At 38.0% G+C, this 19,614-nt stretch overlaps 1 protein-coding gene across 3 annotated transcripts in view; it reads right to left on the minus strand.

Moving 5' to 3' along the window:
* ARHGAP10 (Rho GTPase activating protein 10) overlaps positions 1 to 19,614 on the minus strand; it is a 151,060-nt gene that overhangs the window by 41,089 nt on the left and 90,357 nt on the right. For all 3 annotated transcript variants that reach the window (XM_075500940.1, XM_075500939.1, XM_075500938.1), the window contains 4 exons: positions 19,412 to 19,470; positions 16,709 to 16,814; positions 15,927 to 16,086; positions 555 to 705 (listed from right to left, as the gene is read on the minus strand). In XM_075500940.1, the coding sequence (XP_075357055.1) occupies positions 555 to 705; positions 15,927 to 16,086; positions 16,709 to 16,814; positions 19,412 to 19,470 (476 nt within the window). The remainder of the gene's footprint in view (positions 1 to 554; positions 706 to 15,926; positions 16,087 to 16,708; positions 16,815 to 19,411; positions 19,471 to 19,614) is intronic.

A 19,614-nucleotide genomic window follows, 5' to 3' on the forward strand; every position in this document is an offset into this window, starting at 1 on the left:
TACTGCAGAATCCATGCAAAAGGAAGATTTTTTTTTTTTTTTTTTAATTTGTTTCTCAACAGTAAGGCAAGTTTACAAGTATTTACTGCTAGTTACATCAAGGTATTAAAGACTCGAGTGAAGCAGTAGTATTCTCTAGTGCAGTGGTGACTTGAGCCTTTAATCCAGATGAATTTAACTGTAGAGTGCATTAGCTCTTCTCATAAAAGATTTGCTTTAATTTTAGTTCTCTCTCCATTTATCTTATGGCTGTGTAATCTTCAGTAGAGGTCAAAGAGATTTCCCCAAAGAAATAGGAGCTGCTTCTTTTTTAGAGGGGAAAAGCGTATTTAAGACAGTTCGTCCTACTTTTAAACATATGTCACAGGACAGTACTCTCTATGCTCTCCTTTCTCTGTACTGTCTTTGCTTCTTTACATGTTCCAAAGCAATTAAACAAGCATTCATGTGCTTGTACACACGTATACAAATGAAACATGAAATGAAAACACCTACTGAAGATCGGATACACAGCCCATCTGCTGCAAAGACTGAAATTATTACTAACATCCTACCATCATCCAGCTCAAGACAGAGATTGTAAACAGCCAGAGGCCTCTTAATACGTTGTCCTTGTCTTCTTGATTGCCTTGGTGGGGCATTTGGAGGAGATACTGACATAGCGTTTGGCTCAGGGAAAGTAGCATCAGGCAGGGTTTTGAAAATCTGCAATCAAGAACACAAAGGGTGTTAATTATTTATCACGAAGAGCAACCTGTGTAATGCAACTGTAAACCATTATCAAACAACATTTGTTTTGGATTTCATTCAAAGCAGGCAGGAGCCAAAAATCCATTCCTTCAAGTTTGGGAGTATGCTGTGGGTCTTTAATGAGTGCTTTTAAAATAAATAAATAAATAAATATAATATAATATGAAAATAAGCAAGAGCACTGTCTACACATTAACCAAGCTGCAAATCAGTTAATCCAAAGACAAAATATTTGCAGCCACGCTTGCCAGCTAGGATGAAGGGGAAGGGGAAAAAGGGGGATACTAACTTTATGAACACTAACCAAAAAGCTTTATAGCTTTAGCTAGCACCTATAATTTTGCCAGAATACCCATTTTAATTTTCAAAACTTGTGATATCATTATAATATCAGCCATTTTAATAAAAAAAAAAAAAAAAAAACACCAAAAAATACAACAACATACTCTTGGAAGAGAGCAAGGGGAAAGTTTTGAGGGGAGAGGTTTTTAGTGAGAGATACCATAGTAACATACCATATGAGAATTTTTTCAGTTAACTATTGCATACTGAGTCACATTTATATTAAATGATGATATTCACAAAGACGCATTAAAAAGGATTGCATTTCTTGTCATCACTTTATGTTTTGAGTCATGACCGTTAGCACCTCACCACTCCATACAAAATACCATGTCATTTCTCTCTGGATTAACCAGCAATGCAGATTTGCTCAAGCTGATAGCATTTCTACTTTAACTGTCACATACAGGCTAGAGTCTAATGATGCTGATTTACTTCCAGAAAATTATCAGTACGCTGATGTACAATTTAACAGCAGCCTTTTACAAGTGATCATGGCAGATTCACATGAACAAATTAGCTTAATACGTATTTCAAAGACAAACCAGCAGATACAGAAAAACACAAACAGCCGCTGTACAAGAAAAGCCATGTGTCTGTACAGCACCTTACAGCAATGCAACACGGGAATATAACAAGATATAATGAAACAGTATATGGTGTTCTTTTACTCTGCAACTTTATGTTGCCACGTATCCGTATAGGAAATATTATAAAGAGGAGACTCGTAATGAATCTTCGAAGGAGAAGCTTTTTATGAAGCAGAAATTCATGCAGAAAGTATAAAGAGATGCCACAGATAACAAATCTTCAGATTATTACAGCACGTGTCAGGTTCAGCATGAAGCTAAAAGCCAGCCAGACTACTCTACAGGTGAGAAAAATGCTGTAAGCATCCTGTGGTAAGGCACTCAAGGCATCATGCTAAAAGTATAAGAAACTCTACATTCAATCATATCCTGGCCTGTTAACCCTGAATATTAACACCTGTAGGAACAAGATGACCCCAGAGCCCATGTATACACTGGCTTATAGCCTCTTAATCATCACTCTCGTACTGGCAGGTAGAAGACTGTGCTGGTACAAAATAATCAGAAACACCATTTTCCATGAAAACTGTGGAAGAATGATCTGCCCAAAACCGAGCAGCAGTGGGCCGGAAGCCTATATATGGTGTGCAGAGGAAAGCTCCAGTGGAAATATAACCTTCCTTCCTTCCCAATAAGTGAATGTTGCTGTGGGGGAGGTAAAATGATGTAATTTGAACTTCCCATACCAATGTTAAGAAAACTGGCTCCCACTCCTTCACATGCCTATGAACAAGGAATTATGAGAGAGCACCAAAATAATGCAAGGAACTCTCTAAAAACAAAACGTTTATAAAGAAGAAAGGAAACAGTCCAACCTGGTTCTCCCCAGTACAGACACGGCAGCACTCTCAGACAGTGACAAAGCTCTAACTCTGCTCGGCGTGCTAAAGCCATTTCTTAAAACATGATGCAATATATAATAATGAAATCTAACGTGCACCTACATGGCACTTGGCTAACAGTACCACACTGCCCCCTTATGTGTAAATACAAGGCTAGATTGAGCAGTTTTAGGGATAAATATTTGCTTCTGAAAAATTCAAAAGTACCGAAACTTTAAATGCCATCTTTTCCATGGAATAAGTGTTGCATTTGGGCTCTCTGGTAAATAACTCTCTGCCAAGAGGTTTCAGCATGTTGTTTACTGTGTCACATTCTGCAGCTGTGTTTATTTGTACAGCCTTATCCACGCATCTCTGCTGAAATTAATGACAGTGAGAACAAGTATTCCCCAGGAGTACTTCATAAGAGATGAGCTTTCTTGTATGCATTTAGGTGACTTGCATAGGTTGCAGTAAAGTTCCTAAGTGTTTTTTCCTCGTCTCTCACAAATATTTCAATATACTCTTCTAGAACTATTAGCATGAGAAACTAAAAGAGTCACAAAAGCAAAACACAATCAAGAAAACCACAGAGGTGATCCTTACTCAATGATACTCAGTGCCAGACAGGCAATAATAAACTGGAGACACGTATGACTCCACGTACATTTCTAATTGCAAGTAGCTATGTGATGTGAAAAAAAAAAACGGTTGTTGCTTTGTTCTGTTTTATGGGGGGGGAAACCCCTAACACAATAAACAGGAGAAACGACAAGAAAGCAGTGAAGTCACACTTCAAACAGTGGCAGTCCAGCACACGCTAGCTAACTTCATAGTGATACCGGTACCTAAAAAAAACCCAACAGCTAGGGGTACTGAGTCCTCTCTTTCAGGATAAGCATGTCACCTCTACTTTTAATTTTTTTAGTGGCAGAGCTGTGCACGAATGTTTCCCAACAGCAGTGCCCAGCGCAACCCAGTGCTACTCAGCCACAGCGCTGGCGGATGGCAGGCAGCCCAAGTTCCCTTCTGCAGACAAGACAGGCAGGCAGGCATCAGGCCCGTCCCCTACTTTACCTCGCCCTGCTCTCGACTTCTTGTTGTAACAGATTGGTTGGGAAGTTTCGTTTCTGGGATTAGGTCAGTAAGTAGCGTATTGCCTTCTAGGGAGCAGAGATCACCTCCCAAGAGCTCCTGGGGAGCATGAGGCCACCCGTTGTCCACGTTCACTGGGACCAGAGCAAGGGTCCACGCAAACTCCATCCTCTCGCTCCCGCGTTTCTCTGATGCAACGTTACAAGCTGTAGCACTTTTTTTCCGTATGCTCACATTCAATATCTGTCTCCACAGAGAAGAAAGGGATTCCTGAAAGAAGTATTTACTTCTAGAACTAGAGAATGCAACCTCTTGCCTATCTCCAGAGCAAATTTACCCATGCAGAGCAAATTGAGACTAATTGTCATACTCAGCAATGAAATCACCAAGTATCATCAGTTGCCCTGCAGGATTCTGAGGCACACAAAAACAAACCAACTCCCCCCACACACACACAACCACCACTAGGAAAGATCACTAGGGGTTTTTTTAATATAAAATAAACAGGAAACATCCTGACCTCATGTGTCGCACAAAAAAAGTGTATTTGGGGTCATTTTTGCACTTTCAAGCAGCTCATATTTGTGTTCATCCCTACTTTGGTATTTTCTTTTTGTCTTTTCAGTAGGAAAATAAAATCCAGTACAGCCCATCCATAACCAGACCTGCTTTTTCAGCAGCAGAAATCTCTTTCTTTTGCAGGCCAAAGCTACAGCTCCTACCACAGTTTTGCAAAGGAGAGCATCTGAAAAGCAAGCAGGTCAACCTCTGCCGTAAGAAGTGCACATACAGCATTCAGCTTCTCTTTCTTGCTTTATTTTCACTTAAATAGACAAATACTTTTCATCATGCCTAATGAACATTTGTCTGCTGTGCTGACAGAAGCATTGTAACGTCTGCCTGAGAATGGGGGGATGGAGGCATGCTTTATTTCAGTTGTGGGAGAAAAGTTTTTTGGTTTCGGTTTTATTCAAATTTGCTTCTAGCCTTATTATTTAAATGTCATTGAACTATAAATGCTTCACAACTAATAAAAGATGCCTGCTGTGAGTGTCCTGTTGTCAGAAGCACATTGCGTATGCACAGAAGACGGAATTCAAAATCATACACACACAAGGTAAGCACCTGAAATGGTACTAACGTTGTGTTTTGACTGACTCGCAAAACAGCACGGGACTGCACATGACTAAGTTTCAGAATATCTTCTTGCGCTGCAAGCTGTTGCTATCAGATGCATGGCGAGGCAACCACACATATCCAATTGGATGGAAACCCTCCCAAGGAAGAACAGGATTGGAACATGCTATTTAATAGAAGATATCTTTGCTACTCCAAAAAAAGCCTCCCTTCAAGTAAAAGTCAGATCTACCACCATCACTCATCTGGACTGGCAGAAGTTACCACAGCTTAGACTAATGCCTGTATAAAGACAAGAATGAAGTCCGCTCATTGAATTACCTCGTTCAAGAAGCAATAAAAATGTACTAAATCAACCTCAAAGTTTAAGGATTTCACAGTCACATCCAGTGTTACACAGTTTTTGAGACCGTGGCCAAACTGCATTAGATTTATAGAATATCAGTTCTCCACAACTTAGTTCTCAAAAGCACTGGCATCCTGCTGTTAACCTACCTAGGGGCAAACTCGGAAGTTAAGTGAAACGATTTACATACGGGAGAAGACTAACACACGTAGCACTGAAAATTTTATCAAGCCACAAATCTGACTGTTAGTCAGTCTTATCCTAGTTAGTCCAGTATTTTAAATGGTTGTTTAGGACTGATCTTACACGAAAGCAGAATTCATAAGTGCACACTGACTTAAGTGGTGGATCAGTCTTCAAGCCTGCAGTGTAAAAGTTACAACAAAAAAGATGAGACTCTCGTTGAGCAATTTAAAACACTAGTATGTTTGACCTATTTCTCTCTATGCAGTAGTACAAAATGGATACTTTACATGGCTAAACAAACCACAAACCATCCTGGATATACACCGCTTATAACAGCTCTGTCTAGAGCAGTGAGCCCAAGACCATCCCTACATACAACCATTCCAATTCCTAAGGCCGTGTCCCACAAAGTCTGTGGAAGCATTTCTTGAGAGTAATGAGCCAAACTCAACATATTATCATACTGTATTCTACCAGCAGATCCATGTGGCAGCAGCCCAAGGAATTTTGCCAGATTCCCCTTAATCTGCAACAACAGTGCTGGACTCCAGATCCTGAGCTCTTACTAGAGCCGATTTTAGAAATTCAAAAAACCCATGACTGAGAGGATTTAACTTGGCCTATTCCACGAGTTTATGACTAGATGTATAGTTGTACATGGAAATGTAGATTAGATTCTGCTGCTACAAGAGAATACTGATCTGTTCTTTCTGGTCTCAAGCAGAACTAATTAATGAATTTCAGTATGTTTGCCAGGAATCACTTTAGGAAAAGACCCAGACATCAGGTCATCTCTGTCTGCTTTGTATCACTGGGGTAATTAAAATTTCCTCTAAAAATCAGTGGGAGGCAAACAGCAAGGACAGAGTGGGATGAAAAAGAGGGGAGAAAAAACTGGAGCCTTAGTAATAGAGCTAATGAGGATAAACTTATAAAAAATCATTAACAGCTTAAAGTTGTGCCATGATTTTGTTGCAAGACAAAACCCCATTCACTCTCATAACACCTACCACACAGAACATGCATCTATTTGCTTTGAATACATGAACAAGAATCAGAGTACCAGCAGTCACTGTCTAATGCAAAGGAGGCTAGAACCTGCAAGGTCATTCCAAATGCTTTGAAATTCGGCTAGTGGTATAGCCTCCACTACTACAATTACATTTTTTTAGAGGACAGTATTTCTCAAGACAAGAACAACAGTACAAGTTTTTATTTGGGTAATTTCCCTTCAATACATAGTTGATTTGCAGTTGGTAAATAAAAGAAACAGACACAGACACTTCGACTAATGTTTATTGAACAATATAAAACGCTATCCACCTAGGCCACATATTCTGTTCTGCCCTTATACATTTTATGGCTATGGTACTCCTTGCGTTTCCATGACAATTGGCTATAATATATGCTGATCAAAGAATATTTTATAAATTGGTAGCTAATGGGATAGTGCAAGAGAAGCTTATCATCACCATGGTCTTTTCTTGACTTAGCTTCTTTTCAATGTAATGCAAACCCAATTGAGGTTAGATCCAGCAACCTGTACAAAAACAAAACCCATATATTTATATTAGAGCCAAAAATGCTCAAAAAAGGGGCCACCTGTCTTAGTGGTTCACAGTGTGCTCTTACCCCAATAGACTTTCTAAGCTTTTTTTCCTCTTAAGATAATAAAGACAGTGGTTGTGCCATTCTTTTTGCCATTTTCTGCAAACATAAAGCAACAATGTCTTTTATGTCAAGTTACAATTTTACTGTAGATAGAAGCATTTCAGGAAGTGCAAAGTGAAAATAAGCATCTTAAAATACATTGCAGTAGCTCAGCCACTAATTGTAACCACTAGCCATTAATTGTAATCCATTTTTTAACAGTAAAAAACACATTCAATAAGATGAACAGTTCTAGAATTTTTTTTTCCTATTTGAAGGGATTGCAGAAGCTAATTGGAACTATTAAAAGTTTAATCATAATAGAAATTACAAAAGGTCAACTTCTGGAGAGCTAGGACAAAAGTTTTATTTCAAAACTGATTTCTGCACCAATTCTAACAATTTTATAAAATTTCTAGTGTACTGAAATCTTTAAAAAATGATCCTCTGTTACTGCAGTGTCTTATTTTTTTGCATTTTACTTTACTATGGACAACGTTAGATCAATCTGTTTCATTACTGGTTTTAGTCAACATGATCTATTTTTTCTTCTGGTTCTCAAACACATGATTCAATAAATATAAAATACATGCACTAGAAATTCTTGACATCTAAGTAGAATCTGTGTTCAGTGTACAAAATGTGATAAAGTTGATTATTTCTAAAAATCATATTAAATATTTTTGAAAAAGATTTACAAAATCTTCAATAAAAATTATCAACAACTTAATTAGAATCCGTAAGTAACTTACCTCTCCAAGGTTACCATCATGTCCGCTCCAATACAGGTGTGCCTGCCTCGAAGTAGTTATCCTGGCTTTTGTGCTTCAGCACCTATACACTGTAAAATATGATTTGCTGTGCACCGACTTCTGTGAGATTGCACAGGATGCAGATTTTCTGAGGCTTTGGATTTTGAGGCTTGAATTCCACTACAAACCACAAAACACCTTTATACAACATTCACAATCACGATGGGGGGGATCAGATCAAGAGTTGAAAGATGGCTGAAGCTAAGCCTCTAGAGGGCCGCCGACCAGAAAGCATCAATAATGCTCTTGATGTTCCTGGCACACTCTGTTTAGTTACAGTGCAACAAAGGATGCAGCCTGAAAGTAACCGGGTATAAGTGAAAACTAGAAACAGGAAACATCCTTGGCTGTGAGCCAAACCACAAAGCTCTATAAATAAATAAACAAATAAATCCATCCAAGACAGCCTTTTCTTCATTGCAAAGATATCATTTGCTGAGACCATCTGCCTAGCAGCCTGACTACCCATAACCAAACGAAACACTGCTTTTAGGGATCTGTGGACACTGTGAGTCTCAATCTCATACTAAAATTGGAATATCTGCTATCTGCTCCTCTTACTGTAAAAGGAACTAGAGCTCTGGACAAACTGCAAACTACGAGAGTGACAAAAGAACCGAGGGAATTTTCAGACAAACCTGATGCATCTGTAGACCCTAACACCCACTCATTTGGCCTGACTACCTTCAACCATGTCGTTAACATTTGAGCTTTAATGAAGAAACTACACATAGCCTGTAAAACGTGACATTACAGTCTGGAGGACAGCTGTGAAAGAATGAAAGAACAAAAAAAACCCATACCAAGGTTAAAAACGTGTGTCCTTTGATCGCTTGTGAATTACGAGTTTGTTGACTCAGCCTTTCTAAAAGTAGCACTCCTGACACAAAGACTGCAGCTTCCACTGTATCACATCTCACTCCACCTTTTAACAATTCATGAGAAGAACACTCCTAATAGCAGCCCATTCACCGCTATCAACCAATCCATTTTATTCATTGAAGGGAATGAGAGAGTTAACCATACACCAGGCTTGAAATACCTACACATTTGTCCACTGCACCAGCAGAAACAGCAGATTCACCTTCTCTTCTATGCTCACCTACTGTAATTGACACCAAGGAGAGTATTTTTAAAATGTTGTCCTTCCCTATTACAGCTACACATAATAGCTTTGTGTATCTTGCTCAGTTACAGGAAATACTTAAAATTAAAAAAAAAAAAAAAAAGCCTTCAAATTAAAAGATTAAATACTCAATCTAATTACCTAGCTTTCTAAAACATAACATACTCCTAGTTACTAAATGGAAAATAATGCAGAAGGAGAATGTTTGCGCGCATTTTCTCTTGCGGAGACCGTGAGAAGTCCTGAGAAGATAAAAGGCAGCACTTACAAACTTAAGTCAGGAGCCAGCAAAAGCAGCAACCATGGCCAAACACACCACAGGTAAACATGATCTCCCCTTCATTTGTAATAAATATACATATATAAACATTTATACACACACACAAATACAAATAAATATATGTCACACCTAGTTTTCTACAAAATTTATGAACAGAAATATAAATAATTCTATATTGAGAATAAAAACCTATATGTGAACCCTACCACATTGTCATTGTAGAAAGCATAAGAATGACATGTCGAGATCTTTGCAAATGACACCGCTCCAACCGTAGGCAACCATGCAGCCTCCACAGGTTTCCCTGCTGCCATTACAAGGATTTATATCATCGTTGCTTTGTACAATATTTTCTGCTCTTTGTTTTTGTTAAAATACACTTTTTATCTTACATTATGACTGTAGGGTCTTTGGAGCCAAAGAACATATTTTTCATTTGTATGTCCAGCACCCTCTCCAATGAAGTACTGATGCTTCATTAGTGTAAATGGCACGCACACAAAAATATTGGAAATAATGTATTATCACCTGACTGACACATCTCGTTTATTCAAAAATCTGTTAAATGGTTTGAAATACACTAACCTCTCTGATAAGGCAAAAGCTTACTAGAATTCTGAAGAGTACGTCCAAAACCACAAGCACTATTGCACTATTATCCATTAGCAATGATCAGACAGGATGGCATTCAGGTCAGTTTAGCCAATATAAAGAAAAAAACAGTTTGTAAGTTCAATACTTCACTTACCATGGAAAGCTGCAATAAAGTATAATTCTTACGTCACACGGTTTCTGCAGAAGAATTTACTTTTTAAACTCTTCAGGAGTGCAATAACTTTTCCCCTCTCCATGCCCCCTGCAGCATTTCACAGAATATTTTCTTTGACTAACAAAATTTTATTTAAGAACATCCATTTTAGCATTCTCCATAAGGACTTCTCCCTTGCCTCCTCCTCCACACATGCAAGCACAGCACCCTGACCATGAAGATTGAAGCAAATATTAGTCAACTGAATTCCACTCCTTTATCATCATTTCTGTTTACTTACTTAGGAACATTGCCTGTGGGCAGTGGAAGATGAGATCTGTATCACTTGGAAATTTCATATAAAGTTGAGGGAAGTTTCCCAAAATTAACTGGAAATAACATAGGCAAATCAAGAAGCCAGAAGTCTGTGTCCACATTATTTGTACGTGCCATGTATTTGTAGTGCAGCATCTCAGCAGACTGCTTCTATCCCTGAGAACATGACTTTTGTTTTGATTTTCTTTTTTAAACTAATATGGTTATTCACAGTACATGTTTTGTTTCTTTTGGAGCAGTCTAACAGCATACCAATCCAGGTATTGATCCAGACTCAGTTCCTTTTAATGTCATCAACTGCAGTCACAAACGTGAGTGGAGATTTCATATACAGTCTTCTTCCTATGCATAAACTACATTAAGATTTACAAAACTGTAGTTTTAAACAAACAAACAAAAAGATTTGCAGTCGATTCACCACACCATGTGCGCATGTCTTACATGGAAGGGCTTTCTGCTATCCACAGGGCAGAGAAAGGGTTTAAAGAGTTTGCACAAACTATAGTGGAACAAAAGAGCTGCTGTGACTTCTACCAGAAACCATGATGAATTTCTTTGTTGTGCCTGCTGCCCTTTCTGCTTTAGACTCAGCCAATCATTAAGGCATGTAATTTGAGTTAAGTTCAGGAATAGCTTCAATGACACTTCTGATTAGTTACGTGCTTAAAGTTAAGCACATGCTGGATACCTTCCTGAACTGAAGCTCAAGTGTTTCTTCACAAACTCTGCCCTAATGGAGATACCTTAATGCAATTTTTTCTCCCTCCCAATCAAATGCTTCTTGACTTGAGAAACATTCAGCTGGGGGAGGTTTCAAATTGCTACACCACAACAAACCACCACTATTACAGTGCATTGCTTCTTGGTCCTCCATTGTAGCCAAAAGCAAAGCAACACAAAAGCTGAAACAAGCCTTCATTAGTATTTCTCCTATGTCCCTTTACCAGGACTTCAAAAGATCTTCTGTGTTGTCAAAAAACAGTCTTAGTTTAGATGACATTAGATGGCATTGCCGCTGTACCCTAAAGCATTTACCTGCCACAGAACTGCTGTACACATGCAGTGATTGCTAAGAGGAGACACATGCCGCACCTGACTATGCCACTTCATACTGGCAAAAGAACAACTGACTTCACCTGCTTCCATTTCTTCTGTCTCACAAGTATTGCATGTATTATGCACTGTAATATGTTTTAAGACTAAATATTTTCCAAGTATTACTACATGAAGTTGATGTTGGCTTAAGAGCTCGGTAGTATTAAATTCTTCTCTTCCCTTTAGTTTAAAAAAAAAAAACACACACACACATAAAAAGTGCCTAAAGTAAGAAAAATTAAAACATTTTTATTTCATAAAAAAAAGATTTCTCCATAAAACTGTTTTGAACAAAATGAAGCTAAAACAAAGACATATTTTGTCTAAAGTATATAAAATCTTTGCTGTTCACAAAAAGATTAATACAGAAAGCAAGTGAAAACAGTATCTGCCTCATACATAAGAACTATTGAGTTTTTCAGAATGAACGTCTTTCAGATAATTTTGCCCATAGGTTGTCTGAATTCTAGAAGAAGGTACCTTTTACCATGCCTATTCCCTTTCAGCAAACTCTGGCTTCCCAGTCTCCATAAGGGACTTCTGTCTAGCCTCTCTCTTTTTTTCTTCTAATTTTCTTTCGCTGTAATTTTCATCTTCTTTCTGTTTTTGCAATCTTGCTATTTGTACTCACTATTCTTTCCTCCCCCATATGCTGGTTTAAATATTCCAGTCCCACTGAGATTTTTATTCCAACCTCCTCCCTCATCTTCTTTCATTTCTTAGACTTCTTTTTTTATCCTGGTTTTTTTTTTTCCCCCTCTTAAAATAATGTTCAGGGAATTGAGAAACCAAAATGGCTCACATTACCACTGAGGCATCTCTAAATGGCAAATAAATAAGCCCTTTGAATAGTGACATTCATTCCAACGAGATGCCAAAACATTATAACAAACAGCAAGATGAACACGTGCATGCTCTTCATGCTGCTGTGGAGTGGACTGCCCTTATTTCTCACCGCAGGTCAGAAAGACCAGAGGAGCTGAGATGTCCAAGATTTTCAGTCTGTTGGGAAGAAAAATTAATGTATACCCTTGAAACTCATTTGGGGGAGGAGAAGATAAATCAAAACCTTTTCTTGGGTCCAAGTTGACTACCACTTTTCATCAGAGGATTACCTAAAGGCCAAGCAAAGATTGTTCCAGGCATTGTACAAGCACAGCTGCAGTCAGCCCCTGAGTTCATTACCTCAAGAAAAGGAACACCAAGGAAAGGCATAGCTTCAAAGCAAAATGAACACAATGACGAGACACAAACATGAATTTCTTGATGCTTTTTTAGGGAAGGGAAAGGATATGGGACATGGAAATCAAGGGAGACCAGACAGATATGGCAAGGGAGAAGGGGACAAACCAGCCAAGTATGAAATGACACCAACCTTAAAGACCTGCAAAGTGAAGGGAAACGAGAGTGCTGGTGCACACAGCCCAGTCAACACAAAACATGGCAATTCCAGGCAAAAATATAGAGAGGTCATTTAATGTCAAACCTGAACATGCTCCTACTTTGCCCAGCATATCTGGCTGGCCTTCCCCTACAGCCATACGACAGAAGCAAGCACGACAATTCACAGGTCTCATTTTCCTCTGGACTGGCCTCCCTTCCACAGCAGGTGGTTCTGAGGGTCCTGGGTAAAATATTGTCTCAGCTTGGGTCTAGTTTTTGCTGTTTCTTTTGAAGTAGAGATCTGCTTCTACAGCTCATCTTCTGACTGAACACTGAGAAATACTCTGCCTGGAAGAGACTTATCCACAACTGACAAGAACAAAAGCTAAACAATTATTTCCCTAATGCTCTTCTATTCCTCTTCTAGTCTTAATCATTGTGCAATTCTAATGTCAGTTAAGCAACACATCAGGCTGCACAGCCTAGTTCCAGCATTCAAGTCTCAGCATTGGTCTGACTTTGCAAAACATCCCCTCCTCAACCTACTATAATTGGTTCACAGCCACGGTTTGGAAGTACGTATGCAGCCTGTAAACAAGGTGAAAGTGGTACTGACTGGTTTCTAGCTAGCAGGAAATAAATGCACATATCAATAAAGCTTTAAAAAAAAAAAAAAAACACCAACAACCCAGCTTATGCACTAAGCATCATATTCCTATCTCAGGGCAAGTCCCCATATCCAGGTTTCCACACGTAAATTGCATAGAAATTCTCTAATTAGGACTCAGCAGAGTGATGATAGTGAAATGACTGCACCAGGATTTCAAAGCTAGTAACCCAATTAATTATGTCTCCTCCTAAAAATGAATTGTGGATCTCCTTCAATAAAGCTGTCCACACAAGACATAATGAACGTTGATGGAATTTTAAAATATTTGAGGAATCATAACAATTTTTTACCATTTTGCCTACCAAGTTACCGTATTTAAACCAGAAATGTTGATGGCTATTGCTTCTACACTTTGGAATTTTGTTAGTCATTTCACTTGCTACAGGGGAAAAGAAATGCCTCTCTGCAGTTTGCCAGAGCCATAAATTACATATGCATGAGGTGTGAAGTGTTGCTTCAAGTTTGTTGGTGTCAGTGTACCTCCACCTTGACTCCACCCCTCTTCTACAATTGCAAACTTCGCTTCTATTAGCAGAAGCTTCTAAAAATTAGCAGAGGTGGAGTAGCAGCTGAATGAATATTTGAAAGTATTTTAACCCACAGCTGGTGACTTTTCCTAGGACTTTACCAGGGCTATAAATAAAAATACCTAATGCAAGACTCTTAGAAAGTCTGAAATGCATAGAAATTCAAAACAACAATATAAAATGAATGTTAGAGTGACAATAAGCCTGCTTGCCATTAAAAGTAGGTCCTTGGTCTGCCCTAGATGAAGAAGGCTCACTTGTAAAGGCAACATATTCAATTCCACTATAAAATTTTTGTAATGCCTTAACACACACCTCTCCATTGCCTTTGCTATAAATACACAGAGGTCACACTTGGGGCTTCCTTCCATCTTGGAAGCAGCTCTAGCGTGGGAGAGGTTGCTGCAGGCAGACCACTGATGGCAAGTTCAGTTAGAAATGACAGTGAAATGACAGAAATCCCTTAAAATATAGCCTTCTAGTTCTAAACAAGGCATAAGGAATTATGGAAAATGATGCAGTATCGTTTTAATGTACTTTCCATTCCCTGCTTCTCTACATTTTCAGAGGAGCAAGAAAGGCCACTACAATTAATATTTCAAATGTGAAATTGATGTCCAGTTTTTAAAGACATGTGACTGAGCTGGCATAAGAATAAAATGGTGCTAATCTGTGGTGATCTAGTGATTTGAATAAGCATAACTTAACCTCAACTTCTATATGTTATTAAGACATCCTGGCTCTGCTCACTCTCTCTCTCTCTCTCTCCACTTTCTTAAATTTCTGTGGTCAGTGCAGTAGCTTCAAAATCATGAGCGTACCGCAAGGTTTACCTTCATTTATAAGGTCCAAAATGAATAGCATGGCTTACAACTCTTGGAATATTTATCACTTAGAACTTGAGCCACATCTGCAGCACAGTATTTTTCCAACAGAACAATACCATATCTGCTCAATGTGTGTGTGAGGGCAGCATTACACCCTAAGTCAACTAAGCCAACAAAACCCACCATGTGGATACAGCTATGCCAACAGAAGCTTCGCCCAGCCTGTATCATTCAGGGAGGTAGTGTAATTACATTGTCAGAAAAACTTGAGACAGATATTATTTAGAGTAGATAAGACTTGACTTAGATAGCCAATTTCAACACTGTTAACCTTTAAACGAAATAACTATTTCAATGCTCAGAGTGCTTAAGAAAGAAGAGAGGAAAAAGCACATCCTGGAATTTTTCCAAAGCACTTTTTTTTAACAATAAGACTGAGGGAGATGCTGCCCATCCTCCCAGTACAAGCAAAGTACCTCAAACATGCCGTTCCAGAAGTCAGCTTAGACACGAGGGACTCCCAAAGGAGTACCCAAACAAAGAGACCAGTAAAGGACTGACTTCTTTTTTTTTTTTTTTTTAATTTCAGATCCCAGATCACATATAGCGATATTCTGGACAGTACCTTGTACATGTAAGGCACCTTAGTAACTGGCAGCTGCTACAGCAGCAACAACAACTTCTATTTTCAGTATTACCTCAAACACAAAGCCTTAAAATAACACACATTCAGCTGAAAACAAAGGAAATGTTAATACCTGGCGCTCTCATAGTGCTTTTTACCCATAAAATTCAGAGTAAAGTCTTCTTTCTACTCTGTGAACTCCGAGAAAAACGAAGACATAGAATAATTAATTCAGACCCTGCTCAAAGTACTTAATGGAAGAGCTAAAAACTGAGCCTGGGCTTTCTCTTTTCCAGTCTTGTATCCCTTTTGCTCAGAAAAAAACATATGCAAATGAAATCTATTTGTGTACTATACACACAGAAGCACTGCTATTGCCAGGAAATATGCATTCTGAAATGTCAGTTTACCTATGAACAGGAATACTTATCAAGTATAAATAGCAAATGCGTACAGTGTATAGAGGATATTCTTTAGAATTAAGCTATTTGTAACATCATACTTAACTCCACACTACCCATTAAGCCTAGCAGATCATTTCAGACAACGCTCGGAAATGTGGAGATGTATCAAAGCTTACCTTCTCGTGATTTTCTATCAGGATTTCGACAACGATATTCTGAAACTTCAGGTCCATGATGGCTGCTACAGTTTCTTCCTGTGGCCTCATTAAGGTTGGTCCAAATACTACCCCTAGATTTGCCACAGTCATTAGATTCCTCTTGGCATGCTTTGAAACACTTTTTGAAAAGAATTGAAGGAAAAAACAGGAAATAGGTTATGAAAAATTTCCATTACTGTTGGAAACTGCAGTCTACAAACGAAAACATTACATTTCCTTAATCTATGTTTTAGAAGTTTGTTTTGTGCAAAGTTTCTTCAAATAAAGCCTTACTGAATTCTGGAAAACAGAAAAGCCATTCTTTCACTGGCAATTTAAAAACAAAAGCACTCTCTTACTGAACTTAAATATATAAAATGCACTTAGCCTTGGACCAGGGCAAGTGTGAAACCAACTTAAATTTGCTAACAGATCTCCACTATTCACTTTGCCAGAACTTGCGAAAAGAAAGTATAATGTTCCCTTTCTCACTTCAATCAAACCCTCAACTGCTGGCAGGACTGCTAAAGTAAATACTTATATGGCTTCATTAACGGATTAGATTTCTGCCTTTCCCGCCAAAATATACACAGCATGAGTCAAACGTCTTGTCTGCTTTTGCACGTTCGGTTCTTGGTATTGTGTATGACAGCATCGAGATGGGCTTCAGCTCCAGCCACGCTTAACTAAGGCCCTTTGTAGTTAAACGAAGGTAAGGACAAGAGTTCTGACAAGGTAGGAAAGTAGGTCATAACACTTACTTCGCTAAATGTTTCACTAAAATTTCCAGCATCTCTTTGTTCTTTTCTGGGAGTTTATGGACCAAGAAGTGAACAGCATTAACTCGAGATTCAGGACTCCCACTTTCTATGGGACATAGAAATAAATATCTCAAAAAATAAAAATAAAATAAAATCCACAAAAACACAAAGCTTCTCCCACCCCTGCACAGAAACATACTGCACACACTTTGCTTCACCACTCATGTATCTCCAAACATAGCAATATTGAACATATGTGCTTTGTTTTCACAAGTAATCTTGTTCTAGAATTATCAAGTTATTTGCTTATTTTGTGAACTCATCTTTCAGTCCACCTGCAAAAGGATGCCTTTGTTCGTCTATTTTTAAAAAACGACAGATGTAGTTATTGTTTTGCTGCATTGGACTCATCTGCTTACGAATATACTGCAAGGTGAAGAGCGATGTTACTGCATGCCAGAGTGGAATTGTACTACTTTACATTTTAGCATCGTTAACTGATTGTCCTCATCATTAGAATTCAGTTTTGTTGGGACTATGCAGCTAATGATACTGCATTTATGCTACCTTGCATTGGAAACTGCGTAAGACAACGCGTGTAGAAGATTTATGTGCTCAGAAAGAGAAAACCTAATGACCTCTGAAGACACAGAGGAATAATCATGCAAAAAACCTACTGAGTGAGATTCTACAATAAAGGGCCCTGAATAACAATGGCATCCCTCTCTAGTACAGTACAGAAATAAAGTAAAAACAAGCAAGGAGCTTTTTATTTTTGTGTGTTGCATGTTGAATTGAATAATTTTGGTCCCTACGTGTTCCACTAGTACACAGATGAAAACAAGAATCTGTAAAAGATTAAAATAATCCCTCTTCCTATTTCTCAAAGTTGTATTAAATCACAAAATTTCAGCTTAGTAGTGGTTACAATGAGAGGAGTAGAAGTATTTCTCTTGTATATAATAATACTTAGTACAACGTACATAAAGAGAAAAATTTAGAACCTACTCTGAATGCAAGAAGTTTTGATACCAGGACCACTCATCAGGTCCCATTTTACTCCAAGGCAAATGTGATTGTTAAATGTATTTCATATAAAATACCACCATATTTCTTCAGTGCATATTGCTACAGATTTTAGGGGTGGTTTTATTCTTTTGCAGTGAACAGCCATGCACAGACTGCAAGAAAAAAGGCTACCAAAATGCAAAATGTTTAGCTTCTAGTCAGCTAATCAAAATTCAGACAGCCAGAAAAACATAAGCCTTCTTTAAAGCAAGAATATTTTACATATATGTGAAATCACAAACTCTAATTAAAGAATGGCTAAGCAACTTAATCACAAGATACAGTCAAGGCTTATATAGTTTCAATCTACACTGATATGTATAAAGAAAACGGAAAGGAGAACCTTTTAATTTTGGCTTCCTGCCCCCCTCCTCCCTCCCCCTCCCCCCCCCGCCATAGTTTCAGAGAAAAGGATATTCCTTACTATTCCTGGTGGTGGTGGTTTTTTATAGCCAACATAGGAAACAACACTGACTACCTATTTTTAAGTATACCGAAACTCAGATCTGCAATGTTGATTAAATTTCCCTCCCCACTACATGGAATCAACCCCTCTACAAAATTGTATACTACTTATGAACACTGTACTATTTAAAACATGTAACTTCAACTGAATTCCTTTATTGAAAGAGACTATAAAATAGAGAAAGGAAAATAAAGTGAAAAACTGCTGGCAAAACTTCATAGGTCAAGAAATTATTTTAACACTTTCCAATACAAACGGGCAGACTCACTATCTAGGTAAGTATGTTGAATTTTATTTAAGCGCTTGGCCTCTAAGATGTGCTTTATTAATGAATTTCATGAACTAATTCTCATTTTGAATTAAGGACCACAAGTGAACACATTCTGCAGTCCTGGAAAGTCATTACAGCATTCCGAAGAAGATAAAGCAATTGTCTCAAAGTTTATTTTAATTTTGCTTTCCACAGTTTGCCAGAAGTGCTACAGGCTGGAAAGAAAATCAGCTAAATATCTGTTTGATGCTTTGCCAAAAATTTTCTTACACAGTTTCCCTCCATCCTCTTCCAAAAAAATTCCATGTACATTAGATACCATACAGCTGAACTACAAATGCTGTTGTGTCTTCTCCAAGTCTGTATTTGAACTGCCATAGTGTAATCTGGCCTGCTCTTTCCTTTCTTCTACTAAAATATGAGGAACATTCAAGCCAGACTGGATACAGAGCTAACAAGGCACAGAAAACAAGGGTCAGGCAGCTGTGCTTTAAGGATTCAAATGAGCCCAAATTAGTGTATTTTCTTTTACTAAGCTTCAGACTCTTTATAAATGGAAGAAAAAAAAAATCACAAGCTAAGTAGATGTTTATCATTATATAATTAAGATAATAAGAATGAATGTTTACAATGTCTATCCAAAAGTTTTTCCATAAAAGTAAAAATTGCGCTATGCTAAGTCTGTCACAAGCTTCTCTGACAATAGATATGTCACATGACACATACTAGAACTGAACACTGGTTAAAACCTACATATTTTACATTTATTTATTATTTCTTATTCCTATGTTTTTACTAGGTTGAAGAATTTTTCTGAAATGGCATTTGCAGCATGCTCCTAAGGCCACAACGGTACTATAGAAATCTTTTCTTATTTGAACTACAGTCATATATTTACTGGCAGGAACGATGAATTCTGCATGCAACTCGTATGTCATCAGTGGCTCTGGAAGGCTTCTGTAAAACAAGGATGACATAATAAATTTAGCTATATTCTTTTCTATCTGTACTTACTCTAAGCAGGAAACCTTTTTAACATTCAGTAGTATAATCCTTGCACTGGAGACAACCATTGTTACGGTGGCCCTTGAATTCAATGAT

This window comes from Mycteria americana, chromosome 4 (assembly GCF_035582795.1).
Source record: "Mycteria americana isolate JAX WOST 10 ecotype Jacksonville Zoo and Gardens chromosome 4, USCA_MyAme_1.0, whole genome shotgun sequence".
Lineage (NCBI taxonomy): Eukaryota > Metazoa > Chordata > Aves > Ciconiiformes > Ciconiidae > Mycteria > Mycteria americana.